The 25,337-nt window shown below is 40.7% G+C and overlaps 1 protein-coding gene across 1 annotated transcript in view; it reads left to right on the top strand.

The window, feature by feature from the left end:
* LOC135702203 (uncharacterized) overlaps positions 1 to 25,099 on the top strand; it is a 36,687-nt gene extending 11,588 nt beyond the window's left edge. Inside the window, exons 2-7 of the mRNA XM_065223227.1 lie at positions 9,636 to 9,760; positions 9,979 to 10,192; positions 10,288 to 10,425; positions 16,235 to 17,395; positions 24,700 to 24,840; positions 24,912 to 25,099. Coding sequence (XP_065079299.1) covers positions 9,649 to 9,760; positions 9,979 to 10,192; positions 10,288 to 10,425; positions 16,235 to 17,395; positions 24,700 to 24,840; positions 24,912 to 25,029 — 1,884 coding nt within the window. The 5' untranslated portion in view covers positions 9,636 to 9,648 and the 3' untranslated portion in view covers positions 25,030 to 25,099. The remainder of the gene's footprint in view (positions 1 to 9,635; positions 9,761 to 9,978; positions 10,193 to 10,287; positions 10,426 to 16,234; positions 17,396 to 24,699; positions 24,841 to 24,911) is intronic.
* The last annotated feature ends 238 nt before the right edge of the window (positions 25,100 to 25,337 follow it).

Below are 25,337 nucleotides of genomic sequence, written 5' to 3'. Positions count from 1 at the left end.
CTCTACATCATTAACAAATAGAATAAACATTAATGGTCCAAGATGGGCACACCAGATGTTACATTGACTACTGACGACAAATCTCCTTCAAATCTAACTCTTTGTGTCCTACCGGTCAAGTATGACTGAATCCGCTTTAATAAATGTTGATTAAAACCTAACTTAGATAATTTGAATAGCAAAAGAGGGATATCAACTCTATCAAACGCTTTACCGAAGTCAGTATATAGTGCCTCAACATAATGTCCCTTATCCATTGCGTTAATAGAAAATGTTACAAAATTCAACAGATTAGTAGTCGTTGAACGTCCTTTAACAAAACCATGCTGTTTGCCTGTAATTAAATGTTTAACTTGTGCAAAAACACTTTGATTTATTATAGATTCAAAGAGTTTAGGAATGCAGGACAATATAGCAACTCCAAGGTAATTTTTTTCCACTTTTGAAAATTGGAATCAAATATGATTCCTTCCAAATTGACGGTAGAAAACCGGATTCGAGAGAAGAGTTGAACAGCCAGAACAATGGCTTTACTATCTCCTGCGATACTGATTTCAAGAATACTGGTGGCAATCCATCTGAGACTGCACCCTTTGATGCATCCAATGTATTTAGAGTATGTAAGATTTCGTTGAGGGTAACATTATTAACTACAATATCTCTCATTGGCTCAGGAAGGTATGAGAAATACTGGTAATTCCGGTCTTGGTCATCATGACTTGTGTAAATATCCTGAAAAAAACTCAGCAAATAAGTTACTGATCTCGCTAGTCGTTTTTCCTGTTTTGTTGTTTCGGTAAATTTTCGAAGGATAATTATTTGACTTCTGTTTGTCTCTAACAAAGTTAAAAAATGATTTTGGGTCTGAATTAATGTTGTCTTCAACCTGAGTGTTATACCGTTCGTATGCGTTTTTTTATTTCACAGTTCAAATGATCGCATATGTTCAAATACATTGCGAGGTTACTATTATTTTGTTCTTTTTTATAGGCTTTATGAGCCTTTTGTTTTCTATTTTTGAGATTATTTATTTGCCTATTGTACCATGCACAGCTTCACAAAGATTGATCAATGAAAAAGACTTTTTTAAATACCATCGCTTCTTTTTTTTTTGCAGTGCACAAACAAAGGTTGACAGTAAGCCTTCCGCCCCTAGTGTTACCGAGTCACGCTATGCCCCTGACCTAAACGCATCATACAAACAGCTTAGCGTGCCCCTCAGCTTTATTTATTTTCATTTGTTATGAAATGTATAGTAAACATTTTTTTTACCGCGCTGCTAAAAAAAAGGTACAATATAAGAAAAATAGATCCTACTGTTGTTACCAGTGTTGGAAAAGTCCGGAGAACTTCGAGATTAGGGCGTAATCGCTATTGTAAACAAACACGTCCTTTGACGATTTCTCGCGAATTAAAGCTCAATCTCAAAAACTAATAACACAAACAGGTAGAGGAGTGGTTTCTCCACCATTTGGTATAGTTTGTTCGCGAGATTGTTCTTTTATTCGCGCGAAATCGATGATTGACGTTGTTCCGCCTACCGCCGAAAGAGAGGAGAAAACGTCGACCAATCAGCAACGAGCAAACGGTCGGTGCCGTTCTATAAAAATCCCCGCAGTAGCGTGCTTAAGTTAAGTTTGAATCCAACCGAGCATCCGTTCGCAGCAGCAGCAGCTGTAAAACGTTGTATTAAGAAGCAAAGAGAAATAAAATAGTAGTGTCTAGTGTAGTCGGCAGCATCATTTCTACTGCATGTCCATTGGTGTCCCGGAGAGCAGCGTCAAACCCCCAGCTCTTTTCAGAGCTCATGAGTTTAGAGCTTCGATTGACGCTAGCCAATTCCGTTCGCTCCCGCCCAGTACAGTCCACTTCGCCTTGACAAAACCAGTTCAGAAGGAACATCAATTTGGTCCGTCACGAACCGGATCACGAGCCATTCCGAAGCAACCGTTCCCGTTGAGTGAAAACTGACGTGCTACGACACACAAACTGTACCCAACCAAAACGAACAACTTTTTCTGCTGCTACGCTTGCGACTCGACGCGGAGCATTTAGAACGAACGTGTTCAAACGTGCGCGAGTGAGAAGTGCGTTTTCGGAAAAAAATACGTTTTGTACAAAATACGCAATCCCCATCTGCAGGCTCAGTACGTGAACTTTATCCGGGAGTACGAAGCTCTCGGCCACTGCACCGAGATCAACGAGTCTGAAGATCCACCCAACAAGCAAACCTACTATTTGCCGCATCATGCAGTGTTACGTCCGTCCAGCTTGAGCACGACATGTCGAGTCGTGTTCGACGCAAGTGCAAAGTTGTCGCCATCGGAACTCTCCCTGAACGATGTACTGCAAGTTGGTCCAGTAGTACAGAACGATCTGCAACATATCGCGCTACGGTTCCGAAAATTCAAGGTTGCCATCACCGGAGACATCTCTAAAATGTACCGTCAAATACTCAAAGCCCTGTTGGATCGTAGTTTCCTTCGAATCTTTTGGAGAGATCACTCATCGTTACCCCTACGAGTCCTGGAACTCTGTACCGTTACGTACGGTACGGCATCGGCACCATATCAAGCAACCAGGTGTTTGCTGAAGCTCGTCGAAGAGAATGGTGTGGACTTTCCTGTCGCCGCTCGTATTGTGAAAGAAGGAAAGGAACATGGACGATGTACTCTTCGGTGCAGACTCGGTGGAGGACGCTATCGAGGCTCAACAACAGCTGAAGCAGCTTCTTGGACAAGGAGGTTTCCCCATACACAAGTGGTGCTCAAATTCACCGGAATTCCTAGAGCATATTCCCGTGGAGGATCAAGAAAAAAGGATCACGTTGGAAGAACATGGAGTGAATGAAGCCATCAAGGTGCTTGGTTTACTCTGGGATCCCTCTGCAGACTCGATACTCATAGCCTATCGTCCAAACCCAACATTGCATCCGCAACGGCCCACGAAAAGAACGTTGTACTCCGAGATCGCCAAGTTTTTTGACCCCCTGGGACTGGTTTCACCGGTCATTGTTTTGGCGAAGCATCTAGCGCAGAAATTGTGGCAGCTTAAGTCCGGGTGGGACGACCCGGTTGACGAAGACATCGCACAGCAGTGGTGACAACTCCAAGATTCCTTGTCGCATCTTCACGAGATCGAGATTCCAAGGCGCGTGACGATTGACAACGTGGTCGCCTACGAGCTGCACGGCTTCTATGATGCCTCCAACAAGGCTTATGGAGCCTGCATCTTTTTGCGAAGTATTTTTGGCGATGGCTCGGCGAAGCTTCGTCTCCTCACCAGCTAATCGAAACTGGTTCCCCTAAAAGAGCTATCCATCCCACGAAAGGAATTTTGCGCCGCTCTCCTACTATCCCAGTTGGTACAGAAGGTGTTACCAGCCCTGGATATGACTTTCCGTGAAATAGTCCTGTGGTGCGACAGTACGGTAGTCCTCGCTTGGATTAAGAAACCTCTCAACCAGCTACAGTTGTTTGTACGGAATCGAATCGCAATTATACAAGAGCACACCAGTAAGTACCGGTGGGAGTATGTCCGGTCCCAACAGAACCCAGTAGACATCTTATCCCGAGGTCAACTAGTTGAATCCCTGAAGCACAACAGCCTTTGGTGGAATGGGCCCGAATTCCTGCAAAGAGTTGAGTACTACGTAGATGCCCCTGAAGACGTTCCAGACGAGAAGCTACCGGAACTTAAGACCTTGGTAGCAGGGCCAGATGTGAGTATGGACTTCCTATCTTTTCTTCCAAAGCTCAGTAACTTCCGCAAAATCCAACGAGTTGTGGGCTATGTCCTGCGATTCACTGCCAATTGTCGGAAAAAGGACCCGACCAATCGAGACAAACAAACCCTGCAAGAGACTCGGAGGTCTTCGTCCAATTTACCACGACGGACTGCTTCGAGTAGGTGGTCGGTTGGACCGCTCCCAATTACCATTCGAAAGTCGCCATCCAATCATTTTGCCAGATAAGGATCCGGTAGTACGACTACTAATTCAACAAATGCACGTCGAGCTCCTTCACGTCGGGCAAACGGGCCTGATGAACGCCATGCGACAACGTTATTGGTTGCTAAACGCAAGATCCACCATCCGATTTATCACACGCCGGTGCGTGAGATGCTTCCGGACTAATCCTTCCACTCCCAACCAATTGATGAGAAACCTGCCAGTATCTAGAGTAGTGCCGTCGCCCCCCTTCGCTGTGACCGGCGTGGATTACGCCGGGCCTTTCTGGACCAAGCAAGGCACACGTCGTCCAACTTTGGTGAAGTCGTACGTGGCCGTTTATGTTTGTATGGCAACCAAAGCCGTCCATTTGGAGGGCGTCTCCGATTTGAGTACCGATGCCTTCATGGCGTCCCTTCGACGATTTATCGCTCGCCGTGGAATGGTCCAAGAAATCCATTCGGACAACGCAACCAATTTTCGTGGTGCTCACCACGAATTGAACAACCTTTACCAGCAGTTTTGTGACCAACAAGCCGTGGAGACCATCGAATCTTTCTGCCGCAATCATGAGATTGAGTGAAATTTCATTCCACCCGACGCACCCGAGTTCGGTGGTTTATGGGAGGCAGCCGTGAAGTCGGCCAAAACCCATTTGAAGCGGGTAGTCGCCAATACGACTCTAACGTTCGAGGAATTGTGTACGATCCTGTCAGAAATCGAGGCCGTCTTGAACTCCCGACCATTGTTCGCAATTTCCAACGACCCGGCGGACCCGCTGGTGATAACTCCAGCGGATTATTTGATTGGACGACCGCTGATTGCCCCAGCTGAACCATCCCTGGAGAACGTCAAAACATCCCGCTTGACACGGTGGCAACATCTCCAACTTATGCGCGATTATTATTTGAATACCCTGCAGCCTCGGAAGAAAAATCGACAATTGAAGCCGAACATTCGGGAAGACATGATCGTGTTGCTTCACGATCGTAACCAACCACCACTCAACTGGAAGTTAGGTCGCATCGTAGCCATCTATCCTGGAACCGACGGCCTGGTCCGAGCACTTGATGTCTTCGCGAATGGAACCACGTATGTGTCCATTCTGCCCATCGAGAATAATGATCCCCGTCAAAGCCCTCCGACTTCCAAAGGGTATTGAGATCTCTCAACCGGGGGGAGGATGTTCCGCCTACCGCCGAAAGAGAGGAGAAAACGTCGACCAATTAGCAACGAGCAAACGGTCGGTGCCGTTCTATAAAAATCCCCGCAGTACCGTGCTTAAGTTAAGTTTGAATCCAACCGAGCATCCGTTTGCAGCTGCATGTCCATTGGTGTCCCGGAGAGCAGCGTCAAACCCCCAGTTCTTTTCAGAGCTCCTGAGTTTAGAACTTCGATTGACGCTAGCCAACTCCGTTCGCTCCCGCCCAGTACAGTCCACTTCGCCTTGAATTTTGGGCCTACTAAGTACAACCTGCCCTTTGCCTCTATTTTTCGAGTGGATTTTTTTTTTCACAAAATGAAATGTGTTCACTGCAGATGACTTCTAAATTTATTAATCTTTCCGATATTGATAATGTTAAAAATCTTACACTGCTTCTTGACCCCAAACTCGGCCTACGGATTCTAAATTAGACCTAGTGCATTGAAACGCCATTACAACGCCATTGAATTCACTTCGGCCTATCGAACGAAGATAAAAATTTATTGGGTCGGAGCGTTTCTTTTTTGTTTTTTAGAAAAATTGGTGGCCTTCCTTAGCTCAGTCGGCAAAGGCACAGCTACAAAGCAAGACCATGCTGGAGGTGGCTGGGTTCGATTCCCGGTTCGGTCTAGGAATTTTTCGGGTTGGAAATTTCTCGACTTCCCTGGGCATAGAGTATGATTGTACTTGCCACACAATTATACTAATGCAAAAATGGTACAGGCATCGAAAGCTTTCAATTAATAACTGTGGAAGTGAAACTTGAACACTAAGTTGAGAGCACGCAATAAGCTAATATGCCATACGCAATAAGCTTGAAATGTGCGGAAGAAGAAGAAGGGTGTAAACATTCATATCCCGCGTTCTCATTGACTAAAGTATCGTACCAAACGCAATGGATTTATTTGATGTTTTCTGCTCGAAGTAGTGCTCTACCCTATTACATCTTTAAAAAATTAAGTTCAAATTATACGCATTATTTTACTCTGCATGAACTGTAATCTAGATATTTGTATTTCATTGGCCGAACATAAAATGGAAGCGCGAAAATCTCGATGAGGAGAGAAGATTGATTTGTATAGCTGTATTTTACAGCAAATAGTTAAATTAGGTTTCAAACGACATAGACTTCCATTACTTCTTGACAATTTTCTTGATGACATTGTCTCACATTGAATTTAAGTTTATCATAAAAAATCACGTCCACATATTTAATCTCCCGAACGCGATCAATAAATACAATAGAGACGTTCACATTTACTCAATTCCGCGAAATTAGCGGCGCCGGTGGTGTAGTGGTACGCGTGATTGCCTCTCACCGCAGCAGGCCTGGGTTCAATCCCAGTCGACGCCGCCGGGATGTTCTGAGGCATAACATCTCTCATCACACCTTCCTTAGGAAAGGAAGTAAAGCCGTTTTCTCAGTATTCTTTTCGGAATTATCTTGGAACTCTCTGCAGGATGCACTAAAAATTATTCGCAGAATAATGCAATCATTCCCAGAAATCTTTTCTTTTGGAACAGTCCTCAGAATTCAATACCCTTGAGTTTCTTTTCAGAAGTCAAGTTTATGTTGTCCGTCCATTCACCAAAACGTTGCAGTTTTTCTACCAGAAATGTTCAATAAAGCTTGCCCCTACATTCACCAGAACTGTGCAATTTTAACATCAGGAATTTTCAATTTAGCTTGCCCCTCCATGCAGCAGATTGTTGCAAATCTTACATCAGAAATTTTCAATACAAACTTGCCAAAAAATTTCATTGATCAGCATGGTGTAAATTTTCCACCGTTAATCCTAGATAAACATTTCAAAAGGTCCTATCTGCATTGATCGATTCTCTTCATCGACTTTCTCTTTCGTCAATAACTCGGCTGCAAAACCTTTCCCTGTTGTATTTGACGTTTTGGATGATAGATAAGAACCTCCTTTATCAAACTATGTGGTAGAATTAGCGCGAAATCTGTGTGCATTGCAGTGGCTATGAAAAGAGAAAGTCGATGAAGAGAATCGATCAAAGCAGATAGGACCATTTGAAATGTTCATCGAGAATCTATCTATGTACACTGGAGTCGCTTTTTACGCGGGTGATACGTCCCGCGTAAAAAAAACCGCGTAAATTCCGAAATCCGTGTAAAAAAAACCGCGTAAAAAAAGACCGTGTAAAAAGCGACTCTAGTGTATAACGATATACCGCGTTAATTCTGAAATCCGCGTAAAAAAAACCAAAATCCGCGTAAAAAAAACCGCGTAAATTCCGAAATCCGCGTAAAAAAAAAACCGTGTAAATTCCGAAATCCGCGTAAAAAAAACCGCGTAAAAAGCGACTCCAGTGTATATATAAAAATGAATTTCTGTCTGTCTGTCTGTCTGTCTTTCTGTCTGTCTTATAGACTTATAGACTCGGAAACTACAGAACCGATCGGCGTGAAAATTTGTATGCAGGGGTTTTTGGGACAAGGAAAGGTTCTTATGATGGTTTGAAACCCCTCCCCCTCTGTAAAGGGGGGCTCCCATACAAATGAAACAGAAATTTCTGCATAACTCGATAACTAATCAAGCAAATGAAACCAAATTTGGCATGTGGAGGTCATAGGGGGTAGCCCCTTAGATAAGAGGGGCAGGGGGGCTACGTAAAATAAAACATGCTTTTTTTTTTAATTGGCGCATAAACTCATGCTAATATTGAATCCCGAGCAAGGCCGGGCACACTCAGCTAGTGTTCAATAAAAATTGCTTCTCCAATCTGATTCGTGCAGATTTCCTTTTTCCATTTTCTATCAGACATTTTCAATATAGCTAGCTTCTCCTATCATGAATGGTGCAAATTTTACACCAGAAATTATTATTAAAATTTGTTGCTCTATTCAGCAGAAGGATGCAAATTGAAGACCAAAATTGTTCCGAAAAACTTGCCCATCCGTTCACCAAAACGGTGCAGATTTTCCACCAGAAATTTTCAATAAAGCTTAATTTTAAATAAAGCTTGTACCTTCATTTACCAGACCAGTGCAAGTTTTCCACCAGAAATTTTCTGTTCATTTCATTTGTCAGAGCGATGCAAATTTTCCACCAAAAATTTTCAATAAAGCATGGCCCTCCCCTCCATTCACTAGAACGGTGCACCAAAAATTGACAGTGAAGTTGGTTTCACCATGCACCTTTGTGGTGTAATTTTCAGGCTGTGCCTCTTCATGGTGCAGATTTTCCACCATAAATTTTCAATTAAGCTTGCATTCATCAGAACGATGCAAATTATTCACCAGAAAATGAATAAACCATGCTTCTACATTCACCACAGTGTTGCGAACTTTCCACCAGAAATTTTCAGTTAAATGTACACCTCCAAATTTTTAGCGTGATTCATTTTTTTCCACCAGAGTTATTCATTTTGATTAGTCCCTCCACCTTGATGATAATTTTACACCAGGAAAATTCAATAAAAAGCTTTTTTTTCGATTTACCACCACAAAAGTGAACTTTTTCAACCTTAAATTTACCCTTTAACCCTCCATGAACACCATTGAAAAAATAATAACCATTGAATTTCATTGAAGTTTATCCCTTCATGCACCTTTGTTGCAATTTTCAGGCACCATCTCAAAGGAACTGACGCAATAAAAGGTTTTCAGTGCCCTTATATTATGAAATGAAGTTATTTTACCTTCAAATCAAGTTATCAAGAAATCAAGTTATGTTATGTAATTTTGTAAATGTGAAAATAAAAATCTTATTTTAAAATCCTCACCCTGTGCACGCCAGTGAGAATCACTATTTTGTTGGGCACTAACCGCTTCCAGCCAAGATTTTTTTTCCCCTTGATTTGTTTTCCGTCGATCTTGTTTTCCGTGCTGAGCACCAATGCTACCGACGCAATCACGCTTACCACTACACCACCGCCACCGCTTCCAGCCTTGATTTAATCGAAAAGATGTCTGAGACAAAGTTGTAGGAAACTGGATTGTCTATTCAAAAAACACTGAAAAACAAATCACAAATTTTCGTCAAAAATAAAAAATAAACTGTTGAAAACTTCAGTAATCAGTCTAAAGCAAAATAATAGATTCTTTAGTTCCCCCCTCTCTCTCTCTCTCTCTCTCTCTCTCTCTCTCTCTCTCTCTTTTTTTTTTTACGCGGATTTGGCATCACTGAACAAATTTCATGTTGTTGACTTTCTTGATTCTAAATCGTGCAATTGCATTACTGCTTACTACCCTAATCAAATTTGTATGATTATTTTGTTTAACGACGAGTATTCAAATCATTTGTGAAATAGTTCAATTATTTGGGTTATCGTTCGGGAATGGTATTTTTATTAGGGTTACTTCTACCAGTAGTTTAAATTGCCTTTCACAAACTAGTAAATAGTAAGAGTGTCATAGGTGTAAAAAAGTCGTGGCTAGAATCGATCGGGATTAGGACTTACCGTTACCCCTGCTATTAACGCTTTGTAAATTTAAATCATATTGGTTTCTTTTTTTAGGAAACCTAAAAGGATGGAACAGTTCTCACATGATCTAACGATTGCTTTGGAAGAGACATCTCGCTGTGGTGAAACTAAAAACCGCTGGGGAATGCGAAGAAGGACGCGGTCAACTGGAAATTTACGTAAGTAGTATTTCTTTTCAATTGGGGAATCGAATGTGAACTTCACTTTAATATAATGGTGATTGTGACAATAGAAACACTATAGCACTAGCACAATGATCATTTAAGCATTGGGTCAGTATCAAGTCCAAACACTCCAACAATAATACTTTTTAATCAGGGTGGTAAGGGTTAACATTTTATGAAATTATTAAATGTTTATTTTTTAAATCTTTCAGCCTGTGCACCTCAGCCTACTGAAGATAGTTCCAGCAGCCCAGCTGACCAGTTGGAAATAAATACGAGTCAAAATTCTCCACAATTAAGTGGGGCTAACAATCATATACAGAGCGATTCCGATGATCGACATACCCTGGCATTTGCATTCCGGTCGCGACAAACGACTGGAAACTTTGAGTCTGATTCATTCAATGAAAATTTCAGTCCAGCAAGGTAACTCAGATTCACGAAAAGGTTTCATAATTACGATTATGATTAAAATCAAACATAATCAAACAACTAATCTCATTTACTCGTTTAACTTTTAGACCCAACATGAGACGAAAACGCAAGTTTAAAAGAATGGCAGTAGGATACGAACCATCACTTACATCAACCTCTGTAGCAAATAGTTCAATTTTTCCAGTCATCGTGAAGAAGCGAGCGTTCAATCATGAAAACTTGCGGTATGTTATCTTCTTTATTGTTTATTGTTGTTTTACATCAACAGGCTGGATGAAGCCCCAATGGTGTAAACCTTACAATGATGTAAACCTTATCAACTACAGTAAAAAAAATATATTCAAGCATGGTCATAACATAAAAAACATAAAAAAAAAACATATATCTTATAGTCAGTTAGGGGGAAGTCCTCTATGGCCGGACGGCCTCTATGTCCGGGGACACTAGTGATATTCCATAAACAAAGAGTGATAATAAGATTTGGACATGATGAAACAATAGTAAGCTGTATGTTTTTACCGTGTACAAATTATGACGTCAATATTTCCTAAATTTAAAGATGTAATATTTCTGTACGTCGGCTTTGGTAAGTTTTCTTTTGAATGTAATGCGAATTTTGTATGAAAATATAGGATTCTGAGGAAAACATTTTTTTTTTTTCGAAATTGTTGTGTGTCCTCTATATGCTCGGACAACAAAGTTGTCAACATAAAATGTGGATATAATGTAGAATTTAAGAATTTTTATTGTTACAGGAAGTAATGACGTTGAGTAGTAGATATGGAACGCAAAAAACAAAATTCGTGGTCTTTGGAAGACTTGAGAACTTCTCTGAACAAAATACTTTCAAAGCAAATGAGTTCAGTTGACGATCTGATTTTCTAGTAGAAAGACGCTTTGTTTGCTTGCTGTGCTGTTGTTTCGCGCTAGTGGTAATAATTCGTGCACAGAAAAATGTCGAGTGGTATTTCGGTTACAAACACCCTTGGTTTCCTTTTCCGGACAATGCTGCGCAGCCAAAACTGGCTGAGATGGTCCGCTTTGTAAAAGGACTTGCGGGTAACCAGGGAACGATGGATACAGCCTACAAAAATGCAGAGGAGAGAATGGTTTATATAAAATACAACTCTGAGGAGGGCATGAGAGAAGCCCTTGCGCTCAATGAAAAGAAGCTGCCGTTCCATTATTCTAATGGAAAAAAGTGGATGTCTACATGTCAGTAGCCGGTAGTAACATTCAATATGTACGAGTGTTTGACCTACCGCCGGAGGTATCCGATCACGATCTGTCGCTGGCACTAATCAAGTACGGAAAAATCAAACGCTGTGTTCGAGAGAAGTATCCCCCAGAATATCAGCTTGATTTATTTACTGGTGTCCGTGGAATCTACATGGATGTAGAAAATGAAATCCCATCGGTGTTGTACTTCCACAATAGACGGGGGAGAATTTTTTTATAATGGAAACAAACTTAAATGTTTCGCTTGTGGACAGGAGGGGCACAAAAAAAATGCATGCGGAAAGAGGAAGAACAAATCGACAGGAGAAACAGAAGAAGGTGCTGGGCAAAAAAACAACACATTTGCTGCCGTTCTCGCAGGCACGAGTACTTCGGACAAGCAGACAGTAGAACTCGAAATAGAGATGCTAAAAGAAGAAAAAGAAGAAGAAGAAGAAAAGGATGCAGTTGTAGCTCCAACTACGACCATGGACTTAGAAGTGGATAACGGAGGGCAGCAGAATAATCAGCAGAAACAAACGGTCTTACACTACCAGCAGCGACACAAACAAACAGTTGGAAATTGGACAGAGCACGTGAAAACACACACCAAACTGATCAAAGAACAACAAAAATTACAGAAGCACGCCAGTGAAAATTCACCACCGAGAAAAACTTTACGCCCCAACTCTCCACGCTCTGGCCCTGAATCCGAATAACTTTTAATTCTAATGAATTGTAAACTTATTCCCTAGACTATTGGCTCCGTAGAGTTGATTTCGACAGTTGAGCCTTACAAATAAATAAAATGAATAAAAAAAAAGCAAATGAGTATACGAGAGGCCGCCGTAAAATATGGCATACCTAAAAGCACACTGCAAGATCGTATCAGCTGCCTCAGAACCGGTAAGGATATCGTTCACAGGATCACAAAGCCGGTGAATTCAAGAAGACGTTTTCAACTGAATACGAGGAGCAGTAGCTAAGTCTTCCGCCACATACAAGTCACAAGCTGCAACCACTAGACCGGACTTTCATGAAACCGTTCAAGAATGCTTACCATGAACGCTGTGAAGTGTGGATGCGGAAAAACGCAGGAGTACGGATTACAGACTACGATATTGCTGGCCTCGTAGGTGAGGTATACGTGAAGGTAGCACGAACAGATCTTGCAGTTTCGGGTTTCCAGTGTACGGGAATTCATCCGTTCAATAAACACATTTTCTCGGACATCGACTTCCTACCATGTGATTTTACAAACATTCCGTTGGAAGAGTCTGCAACTGGTCCAAAAGAAATCTTCGTAAAAGATGCCGCTGTCAATCCATCAACCTGTTCTGCTACTTGTGCTACCGCAAGCATTCAAAAACTGTCACCACTACCCGATGCCGTCCAGAAGCGTTCGGAATCTAGGAAGCGGAAGTCAGAAAAAGCAAAGTTTTGACATCACTTTCCAACAGAACGCTGGTAGAGGAAAAGGAAAAAGAAAAGAGAATTAAGGAGTCCATGCAAGATCTTCGTAAAGGGCGGAATCAAACCAAAAGATTATGCGAGAGCAACAAAGAAAACCACTTGGCAAAAAAACCTCTTAAGCGCGTTTGCCTAGTCTGCCAGAAATCGGATAAGGAAGGCTTCATAAGGTGCTCAACGTGCAAAGACTGGACCCACAAGGCTTGCGCAGGAATATTAAAGCGTCCCTTGGCCTTCTTGTACCAATGGTGTAAGCTTTAACAAAGCAGACCTTCGTGTCCGAGCATAGAGGACACTGTGTCCGGCCATAGGGGACACTTTTCGAATGATTTGATTCCCACACAAATTGTATCCATGATTTATTTCAAATTGCAAAGGGTTTATTTTTTTGCTTTTTTTTTTTTACTTACGATATTGTTTCTCTTGAAATAAATGGGAAAGTAAACACCTGAAATCCAGTACTTTTTTAGTTATTGCTGAAAAACAAAAAGTGTCCGAGCATAGAGGACTCCCCCCCCCCCCCCCCCACCCCCACCCCTACTCCTGCCGGCGAAAAACAGAACAAAACTTTCGACGAAGCGCATCACGGGAGAGATGAAAGTCGAAAACAGATGCAACTCTGTTGATTATTCTCTGCAGTCCGCAAAGCGTATGCTTATAATGTGTGCGACGTAGAGGCAGTCTGAGCATAAGGTTGTTACGAAGCGGTCGGGGTTGAACATTCAGGTCAATTTGCCTCAGGATAGCCTCGCAATCTGTCCTTCCTTGCAGGATATCGGCCACGGTTAGGGCTCTGCTTGTGTCTCTTCTAGTCCGGAAAAGTTCTAGGTCGATAAGTTGACAACGGCTTTCGTAACTAGGTAATCGAAACGGATCATTCTAAGGCAATCTACGCAACGCAAAACAAAAAAAGCAACGTTGAACAGAATCGATTCTCTTGGCACCGTTGATGTAGTTTGGGTTCCAAATCGCTGAACAATACTCAAGCGTCGATCGAACAAGCGAACAATAGAGAGATTTTAGACAGTGGATATCGGTGAAGTTTTTAACTATCCTAAAAATGAACCCTAAAGTTCTTGACGCTTTATCGACAACATATAAAATGCCAAGCAGGTCATAGCTAAATATAATCATTTGTTGTTTTCGTGAGAACGTAATAGCGGTGCATTTGGCTGAGTTCACTACCATTCTGTTTAAACTGCACCAACTAGCGAATACATTCAGCTGACGTTGAAGAAAGTGACAGTCAGTTATGGAATTCATCTTCATACGATAACCTAGGAGCTTCGATGACCAGATGCATGTCGTTGAAGTACCCGCATACACCGAGCCTGCCGAGTTTAGCAATAGCAATAGCATGTTTCAACTTGTCGAATGCTACGGATAGGTCTGAAAAAATAACCCGATCCGAAATGCTTTCGGTTATATACGATGTGAGACACAGCAGATTGGTTGTTGTAGAGCGGCCGACAGTAAACCCATGTTGATCAGCACTCAAATACTGCTTGCAATGGGACAGCAACGGTTCCATAATCACTAGCTCAAATAGGTTCGAAACGGCACTTACGATGTAATTCCTCGATAGTTATCCACAGCTCGTTTCCTTCCTTTTTTGTGGACGGGGAATATGTGCGCAAATTTCCAGCATGATGGAAATATGCCACTGGAGAGAGATATGCGGAACAGACGATGAAGCGGAATTAACAAGCTAACAATATGTCTTCAAAAATACAGATGGAACTCCATCAGGTCCAGGATTGAAGGATGACTTGAGCAGAGTCGCGACCTTGGAAATCATCTCAGCATTAACATCAATTGCACCCAGCGTTTGATCATTTACTGGAACGTTCCTGGCAGATAATATGGTCGTCGATTTCGGGTGTAGCTTAAGTTAGTGCTGGATGCCTCGTTGGAAACATGAAAAGCATTCACGACTGACTCGCTGGTGCATGTGATTCAGCCTCAGAAAATGTAGTTTCAGAGGAAACGTGCGATAATTCGTAAATCTTGTCAATGCTGCTCTCTTGATTGACTTCAACCTACGTAGCTCTCTCGTCTGCCAGGGAGGGTGAGACACTTTGTGGTGAGTTCTTTTCGGGACGTGTCTGTCAATGACATATGCCAAGACATGTGAAAAGGTTTGCGCAGCAGCCTCAACGTCATCTGGATCAAGAATGTTCTCCCATACCATGCTGGACAATACATCTATGATGCTACGGAGGTCAGCTTTACGGAAGTTATATGAAACCGTACCAGGATAATCGTCGAAATCACGCACGAGTTTGTCTTCAACAGTGACAATTACAGGAGGGTGATGTGGAGCTAGCTTAGATAGTGCAGAGCAGCGGAAATTAATGGAGCCCTGTCCTGTGTGCTCACGAATGAAAGGTCCAAATTACGATCATTTTCGTTAACTACATGGTTAATTTGATGGCTGTAGTTATCGAGAAGGCTAATACTGCCGCAATTCGTATAGCAGTCCTATGTAGATAGGAAATCCACAGGACATGGCACTGTTATGCGAATATGCTGCGTGAAATGTAGAGCTATCAGGATCTGGATGCAGGAATCCGCTATGAGATGGACTCCACGAAACTCCTGGCAGATTGAAGTCACCCAAAATAAATATCTCATCAACTGGAGTGGCACTTTCGATAACTGTGAAAACTGACCGACAGTGAGTACCGTAGTAGTAGCTTATTGCCACTCAAAAGGTCAAACAAACCGAGCCGAATCCTTTCGTCGATCGGATTCATGTCGATGTTGTTCAATTGTCAACTTGTCACTCCCAACACAGTTTACCCATTTTTTGGTGGGTTCAGTTTTGACCGATCTGGGTGGATTCTACCCAAATTTGAGTAGTTTTGAAATATCGTGTACACATGCACATCATTTGACAGTGAAAAACGATATGAATACAAACGATGCAAAAACAAACAGCATGAAAACTGATCGAAAGTGGTTTTGTTGATGTTGAAGAGAAGACATAATGACTTTCAATTGAAAGTGATGGTTGTTAGCTTCGCCGTCGCTTGACGATTTGAATTGAAAATGACTTTGTCGAGCCCTACAACTACAACATGTTAGGCGCTGTGTGAAATTAGGGCACTTTACAGTAGAAGGCCATTTCAAAATTGCTCGACTACCTACCGTCAAGTGCCATAATTTCGCCAGTCGACTAATTCCGTGCATTTTGACCACAGTTTGTAGTGTATTGTAATATTTTCAAAATTTATATTTTTCCCATACACTAGTCAATACACGTATTTAAATTTCTATCTTAATTCAAAATATCCATCACTTAATAAATGCAACAAAATTTGTTTTTTTTTTTTTTATTTCCAGAGGCAACATATTTTTCTGCGGAAAAAGAAAACGAAGCCATCGTGATCGATATTTTGATTATGAATCATACAAACAGCATTCTAGCAGTTTACCTCGACAACGAGATTTGTTTGCTCCGAAATCTTCTTCATACCTTGAGGGCAAAGGTCGCAACAGAGCATCATCCTTTTCTTCTGGTGTTACGTTGAACAGAAGCATTATTTCTAAAATTGAGAAAATGTCTCAAACATCGGAACGAAACCTTAAACTGTGTTTCCAGTTTTCCACACCGTCTAGTAAAAAAGTAGACGTGATGGACGCGTCGGTGATTGAACTACACAGTAACAAAGTAGATTCAATGTGCTGTTCTGACGAGAACGAAATTAGTTCTAAACACATGCCAGTGTTTCCTTCAAATATGCAAGCATTATCTCTCCAAACGGACGACTCATCAACTTCTCAAACGACTATACTTCCAACCACACAAAAGACAAATAGCTTCGAACCTGGCAGCGACATACAGACGCGTCGCATGAAAAGCAAACGTGCCTCAAAATCACATAAAGTGAAACACAGTCAGAAGCAGGAAATGATGCAACTACAATTCGACGACCGTATGAGTTGCAATATGAACGATTTGTTAAGCTCAAGTTCCTTAAGTTCGAGTGATTCAGAAGCCGTCAACACCAATGAATCCGACCATGAAGGTGATGATGAACTTACCGATTGGCCTGGAAACGAAGGGATGGTAAATTTTACCTCAAAGAATGATTTCAAAAGGGCCAATAAGGCACGCGTTATGAAACCTTCGCTTCCTCAAATTAAACAACAAGACGACATTCAGGATGATGATACCTTGATGTCTACCGATGATAACGTTTTTCGTAAATTAGCAGGTTACGAGACTAACGACATGGGTGCACCATCACACAACCATGGTAACGTGAAATATTCACCAGGTTCATCAGAAGACCTTCCATTGGATCAACAAAACTCAATGATTATATCCAGCGGGTACAATCAGACCAGTCGGTTTGAGTCCACCGCTGAAATGTCCAACAACTACTTCTCTTCACAAGATATTTATTCCGACATCCGAGAGATAAGAGCAGGATGCCGGCGAATACGGGATGAGCGACCAGGATTTTCCATTATTTCCAGTGCAAACGAACTCCTAGCAAGGTACGTAAGGGAACTGAAGGAAAAATATCAATTTCGTAAAATAAGCACTTCACTTGAATTAATTCGTAGATTTGTTCGAATAAATAGTTAATGAAAACCGAAACTAACTAATAGTTCGACATATTCTTCTTATTCCTCGCATTTCAAGCTTATTGCATATCGCTTATTCAAGCTTATTGCGTGCTCTCAACTTAGTGTTCAAGGTGCACTTCCACAGTTATTATTTGTAGTTTTATCATAATTTTAATATTAGCATAGAATAAAATAGTAATTTTAAATTCGCTTTTGTAATGCTAAGGTAAATAGCTTGCTTTGAGTGTAAAGTTAATTTATAAGAAAATTCTAACAGTTTTTTTGCACTTCGAAACTTGACGGGTCATACCTCTAACATAGTAGCAGTGACAGTTTCGCATGGTAGGTTAATGTAACCAATACCCTATATCCCATCATCTTGACGAGAGATGAGTTACTTGCATGGTGCACGCCCAAGTCGTACTACAGGGTAATACGCCGAGCGTGGTTATATCACAAAAACCACGCAGGAACGAAAATCGATGGAGCCTGGGAATAATTAAGGAAATTCTACACAATATTTTAAAGGAGCCAACTCTAAGCAGGTAATAATAGCAAATAATAATCAAACAACCATAAAAAGGTAAGAATGAATTTATTTATTTTAAATACATTAATGACCCGATTTTGTCAGCCCCTCCGTGCTTCAGACTTTTTTCTTTCAATAATTTCACGGTGTAAAATCTAAATTTTTCTCATTCATTGTTAAGAGGGATATTTAAAGTATACTTTGGTGCAATAGGGCATGGGTTTTGTAGAATATTGGAAAACATTTTCAAAAAAGGGGGCTGACAAAATCCGGACATTACTGTATTTCATTTATATTTACATGATTTATCACATATTTCCGGAGAGCTTCGAGGTTGGGGCGTGGTTGCTTTTGTAGATAGGCGGCACGTCATTTGCCGGTTTCTCGCGGATTGGAGCTCAATCTGGAAAAACTAATAACACAAACAGGTAGAGGAATAGTTCCTCTATGATTTAGTATAGTTTGTTTGCAAGATTGTTCTTTTGTTCGCGGAAGACCGGCGATTGACCAACCGAGATGCTAGCCTATTAAGACTGCAGTTGGTCAACTCTCGAAAAAAAAAATAAAAAAGTATAATTGTGTTGCAAACACAATCATACTCTATGCCCAGGGAATTCGAGACATTTTCAAACCCGAAAAATTCCTAGATCGGACCGGGAATCGAAACCAGCCACCGCCAGCATGGTCTTGCTTTGTAGCTGCGTCTTTACCGACTGAGCTAAGGGAGGCCCGCAATACTTTGACATGTTTTCCTTTTAAACATCAAAGTTTTGGCCCGATTTTTTTATCACTGATTCAAAACTGGGCATAAACTGCTTGACCATTGTTCAATTGTATTGTTACACAGAAAAAAAGTTGTTGAATATTACATCCAAACTGCTGCAACCAGGTCAATCCGTCGGTTGTGTAATATAACGTTATACGATGTACATCGATTTTGCGAACAAAGTTACATCCATTGATGTAATATTGTATCTGCTTTTTGCTATTACATCATTATTTCATACATCAGCTTGAATTACATTGATCGATATTACATTTTTTTTTTGCTGTGTACCCTCACACCAAAATGCGAGTTCTACTGAGAAGTCTTGCAGTTTGTCCAACATGTCTAGAGTCATCTTCAATTGTGGTGACTTTAAATCTCAAATAAGGCGTTCTAAAAAGAAAATCAGTTGTCCCACAGCTGTCTACAGCAGCAGTCGAATTTTTATTTCGGTGTGAACCACGCGATAGCCTGTTTTCGAGTTTGATGTGTGAAGTAAAAAACACCATCAAGTTTAGCTTCAGCCATTATGATGCTAAACCAAACATCGGAGAGATTGTAAATTTCGCCAAAGCACTCGACGCGGATCCGGCTGAAATGGAAGCTGTTTATCGCATTGGTGAGGAAAGGGGAGTCTTCATAATTTTCAAATCAGAGGAAGCGATGCTCCATGCTCTGACATACAATTCGGACGATTTAATCTTCCATTGTGCGAATGGAACGACGGCAAAGGTACGCATGTCGCATGCTGGTGAATTTATCCAGTATGTGCGTGTGTATGACTTGCCACCAGAGGTACCGGACAACGAGCTGGATAAAGTGCTGGGAAAATATGGAAAAATTAAACGCATCCATCTGATCTGTGATTTGAGGTATATACAGGGATACGCGGTATATATATGGATGTGAAGAAGGAAATCAGGTCATTGTATTTCTTCAATCGCAAAGAAAATATTTTTTATGATGGCAACAAAGATAAATGTTTTCTGTGCAAGGCGGACGGACACCGGAAGCTTTCCTGTCCCAAGCGGAAGGCTCGGAAGGAACCGGAGAAGCAACTAAAGGAAAAAGGAAAGCAAAGTGAAAGAAAACAAAACAGCAGCAGTACGTATGCTGGTGTAGTGGTGAAAGGTGCGTCGTTTGTCATTAGCGACCAGGAAACGAACACGGGGTTGGAGATGTTGAATGAAGATAACGAAATGGACGTGACGACCGCGACGACCGACGAGAGTAGCGGAGAGCATGCAAAGGGAAACGATGTTCAGATGCAGTAGCAGCAATCACGATTCGGGTTCAACGAAAATGAGGAAAAAATTCGGAAAGAAAGAAGTTGAGTGCACGGGAGAAGATTACTTAGTCGCCGCTTCGATCGCCACCCAGGAAAATCCTTTAATAATATGCATTTGTATATCTTTTGTTTGTATTTTGAGTACCAAAATTGGTATTCCATGTTACTCGGCTCCGCTAAGTTATTTTTTAACATTTGAGCCTGCCAAATAAACGAAACGAAAAAAAAAACATTTCCGTCAATCAACCATGACCACTGCGATAACTGGAATTTTTTTTCTGGGACCATAGTTGTGGTCCCTCGGCGGTTCAGTTGTTGCCGGGTTAAATATAGAAAGAGGGCATAAAAACATGAATTTATCCATCTATGGTGAGATTCCACCCTTTGTACTTATTGACGTAGAACTACGTCTTTGTTTTATATACGGGGATACACTTTGCGAGTACGAAAAATGAACATGTAATAAAAAGTGGTTAGGTTTTGAACGCATATTTCTCCAAAGCCATTCGACGGGGCTTCATTCAGCAATTTTGTGGCATATAGTATAAATAATAAAAATAGTTAAACAGCTTAGAACTTTAACTAAAATTGGTAGCATCAAAATTTCCCATACATATGCTTAGACCACAAGGTGTCTTTCCTAACACTGCCATCACATAGTTGATCCCAAACGAAACAAGCCGAAGCCGCATTTCCTTTGAAACTTCGGACGTGTTCATATCGATCGCCCAACACACGACATGCAGACCGGTGGACAGACTCCCCGCAAGCAGCATGCTACCAAGGCTGCCTGCAAGAGCGCTCTAGCCAGAGAAGTAGTGAAGAAGCCACTCCACCACTGTTCGGGTACAGTTGCGCATCGTGAGAAACACCACAGTGGGCCATCTTCATCAAGTGCGTCATCATCATGCCGAAGAACATCAAACTAGCTCACCGTATCCGTGGAGAAAGTGCTTACAGATCTCAGAATTCCCCAACCACGACAAAGATCGAACAACCCGGTATCGTGCATCAAACCCGCCGCTGCCAGAAGAATACGAACTTGCGTGTTTTTCATCTTAAAGTGGAGATCCGTCTAATATCAAAGCTGCGCTTTTTCCTAGGGGCAACAGCCGGGTAATTTGCTTGCCGCTCAACAGATGACCATGCGCATCAAACTAAACCCGTTATTTTCAGGGTGACAAAAATATTTCTCCTTAAAAAGTTAATTTTCATAATTTTGCCAGAAGCAAACCCCGTGTGAGCTTAGGAAATCAATTGCTTCCCGCTCGACCGACAACCATCCACGCAAACCAAAACCGTTCTTTTTAGGGCAACAACATTAATTTCCTTTTTGACTTTAAATTACCTTTATTTCTTGTATTTGTATGCATTCTTTATTTCTTGTATTGTATGAATTATCAAGTGACACAGATGCGTCTTTTCAACTTTAGTACATTTAAAATTTTATTATTTACAGTTCTTAGTCCTATCACACCTGTTTAGAGTATGACCACCTTGGTGGGATTGGTTTGTTTTTAATTGGAAAAAGGATACTACTTATAACTACTATTTACAACTACAACTAACTTATAACTACTATATACACCTAACCGGATACACAAATCATCTATAAGGGTCGAGTGAAACTACAATCTGGCCTAGATGTTCTGTCCGACTATTTCAAGAGCTGAAAGATTGTGTTTCCACACTCGAATTCACCTCGGCTTGTTCCGCCTGCTAACGTCAAGATCCATCTTGATAGATCTCCCATTGAATGGTCGAGTGAAGTAGTCTACCTTGGTCTCAAGCTCGAGAGCAAATTGCTATTCCAAACCCATGTGGACAAGACATCCACCAAAAGTAACATCTTGATCAGGTCACTCAACCCTCTGATAAACAGGAAGTCCACCCTGTCCCTCAAAAACAAGCTTGCTGTCCACAAGCATATCATTCTGCCGGCTATTGAGTATGGTATGCCAATCTGGGAGAGTTGTGCTAAGTGCCACCACGTAAAACTTCAGAGGATCCAAAACAAGATCCTCAGAATGATACTTAAAAGTCCACCGTAATTCTGAGATTCAAACACTCGAGGAGCGAAAGACGTCCACGCTGGAAAGGTTCAAACTCGCCTGTCTGCGATCAAACCACCAGATCATTCGTGATTTGGCAACCTAGTTCAAGTAGTTAGGTAGGTTCCTGTGCTCAAGTAGGTAGGTTATCAAATTTTTAAATTCCTGTATCCGCCTTAAGAACTCTGGTGAAGGAGATGCTTTGCTGTGCTCGACTACAGTTCATCGTCGGTCACATCCATCGTATGCTCTGGAAGAACAACTACGCCGAGCCTGGGTACCGGTGCCCTAGTCTACTTGGCTGCTGGAATCGGTGAGTTGATAAGAACGCCGGCTGTGATGCAAAGAAGACAAACATTACAGCATCCTTTTACAACAGCGTTGCCTTACATACCTTTAATTTTAAATCTACATCACCAAAACGGTCCTTTTGAGGGCCATAAAACAACAAAACGGCTCTTTTCAGAGCCACAAACCATCGAAACAGCCTTTTCAGGGCCACCACAATTTTCAAAAAGAGTTTGTTTGGAATATTTTTTAACACTAGAATAATTACACATGAACTGAAAAAGAATCTTATTGGTAATAAACAGAAAATGGACACTGATGAATTATTACACTTCGGAAGAAATCAACGGAAGTCATAATAATATCGAGAATTTTAAATAACGTTCCATCAAAATAGTTAACATAATATGTGAGCGTGATAGCCAGCCCCTACGTTCGTACATCCCCATTAGGCTGACCCTTGTAGTTTTTTTTTAGGAGATGGGATTTTCAGGAACTGGTACTACTGGAGGGAAATTAATGTTCAAGTAATACAGGCCTTCTGGATAAAGTAATTATTTAGTACCCATTGGCATTAGTATGGTTGCGCCTTCATCGATCATGTGGAGGGCGATAATTATCAATTTAATTTCATTTGTGACATTAAAAAGTAGATACACGTTCGTACGATATGAATTTGTACATACAGTGATATCCGATTTTTTTTACTTAAGTTCCGTTGCCTTTTGTTCTATATTCGTACAATGCACGCATTCAATATTGAGCATACGAGATTCGTTCATTTTTCTATACACACGAACTGTGACAGTTTTAACGAAATTAATTTCGTAAAGTGTACGAATCTCTTTCGTTGCAGATAACAACGAATGGATTCGTCGAACTAACGAGCGATTTTGTTTTATAAACGAAATATTATTCTCAGTGTAGTTTGTGTATAGTTGTGTATAATTATTTTAAAAATAATGCTCATGCTCATAGTAGGTCGACAGGTGGGTCAAGTGTTGGGAAAATATCAAAAAATCAAATCTCACCAATGAACACGCATGATTTTCGTAGACAAAAATCAACAAACAAACAACTGCGGTTGATATTGCAAGCTGTTATATCGCAGCTCGGAATATCAAGCTAATACCAACAATCAATACGAAAGTAACGATTTTAAATTGGCTCACTACTTGACTAGCCTATTGGTCCCAAGCAAACGATTAACGTACCCCATTCTAGTCGAAATTCTAGTACTACGCAATGTTTGTTTTGATTGGCTATGGAAGTTTGACAGACAAAATGAGGGGTTATTGGTTTTTCCTATGTTTCGAGAGGTGAATCGATTAGCTTGGATTAGAGTTATAACATGTTATAGCGCTATCTTGTCAAATAATTGCAACACAGAAACCACCATCAAGATAGCGCTATAACATGTTATAACTCTGTAGTCTGAACGTACTATTAGAGAATATTCTTAAAGTACTAGAAGAGGAGCTATCCAAAGTAGGTCTTATGCCTTGTTCAGACTGGAGAGTTATAACATGTTATAACGGTTGTCAAATAATTGCAACACAGAAACCACCATCAAGATAGCGCTATAACATGTTATAACTCTGTTGTCTGAACGTACTATTAAACGCTGTCCAGACTGGAGAGTTATAACATGTTATAACGGTTGTCAAATAATTGCAACACAGAAACCACCATCAAGATAGCGCTATAACATGTTATAACTCTGTAGTCTGAACGTACTATTAAAATCAATAGGGAAAAAAGTCAAATTTTAGTTAGATACCCAAATGACACAGCAGTACAGCCAAACGAATTAATGCTTAATGGAACTGCTTTTGAAACTAGTGAATATATTAAGTATTTAGGAGTTTGTCTGACAGCAACCCTAAACAGGAATTTAACCAATAGGCATAGATCTATAAACGCTTTGAAAACTTCAAGATTAGTAGTAGATTTTTGTACAAGATTTCATCCGAGCTGGGAATTAGGAAAGCTTATATATAATACAGTTTTGGCGCCAGCGTTATTATACGGAACTAAGATAGCGGTATTACAAAGAAAAACAGGGTGGCACTAGCAAACTACGAAAAAAATATTCTTTTATTGAGGTATCGCATGATTTGTTGACACGTTTTAGATAGCTTCTAATCTAGTCCCGTATTAAACGAAAGATGTTCCGATTATATCTCCAGTTGAATGATTCCAAAAATAATAAACAGCGTTCTATGGAACCATGGTACCTTTTATTTGACGGTTGTTTAAGTTATGTATCCAGATCTAGGCATGGTTTAATCGTTTTATATTTGATTTCAGATTCCTTCAAAATGATCAGCAACAAGTTCTCACCCTATTTGACATCAATGCAACAGAACACGATAATTTGTATGGTTTGTCAAAACTATATTCATTGACAATGCAGGTAGACAATGGATGTGTTGTATTGAGCAAAACGAGGTAAGATTTATATCAATACACATAAAGTTTATCACGTTGCTCTGTTTGATTCGTTTCTTTTAATTTTTTAGTAACACGATGCAGTCGGTAAGAGTGGACCATACTAATTTGCCTAAAAGCATTGGCGATTTCAAACGCCGTTGCTACGGGGATACAGAGGAACTTCATTTTTCTAACCTACCTGAATAGGTCTATTATATATTTCTCAGTAAATTATATCTTATTTGAGTGCGTCTGACAAAATTGGACATTGTTAATAAAAAAAACTGATTAATCCATATATCTGTGGTATTTCCTTTTCTCGTATAGGGTCATCCATAAACTACATAAGGAAATAGTGGGTGTGAGGTCTCAACAGTTCTTATAGTTGCAGGGTTGAACTATAAATAAAATCCGCTAAAAGCTCTTTATAACTCTATATTTGTTCCAAATTTAAAAAAAAATACATTGCTCCAGTTACTACAGTAACTTACCAGCCTTAATTGTTATAATATATA

Source organism: Ochlerotatus camptorhynchus, unplaced genomic scaffold (assembly GCF_037179485.1).
Source record: "Ochlerotatus camptorhynchus isolate MF236.1 unplaced genomic scaffold, CSIRO-AGI_Acam_v1.1 ptg000186l, whole genome shotgun sequence".
Lineage (NCBI taxonomy): Eukaryota > Metazoa > Arthropoda > Insecta > Diptera > Culicidae > Ochlerotatus > Ochlerotatus camptorhynchus.
The sequence above is the reverse complement of the archived record's forward strand: the minus strand, read 5'-3'. Positions and strand labels throughout refer to the sequence as shown.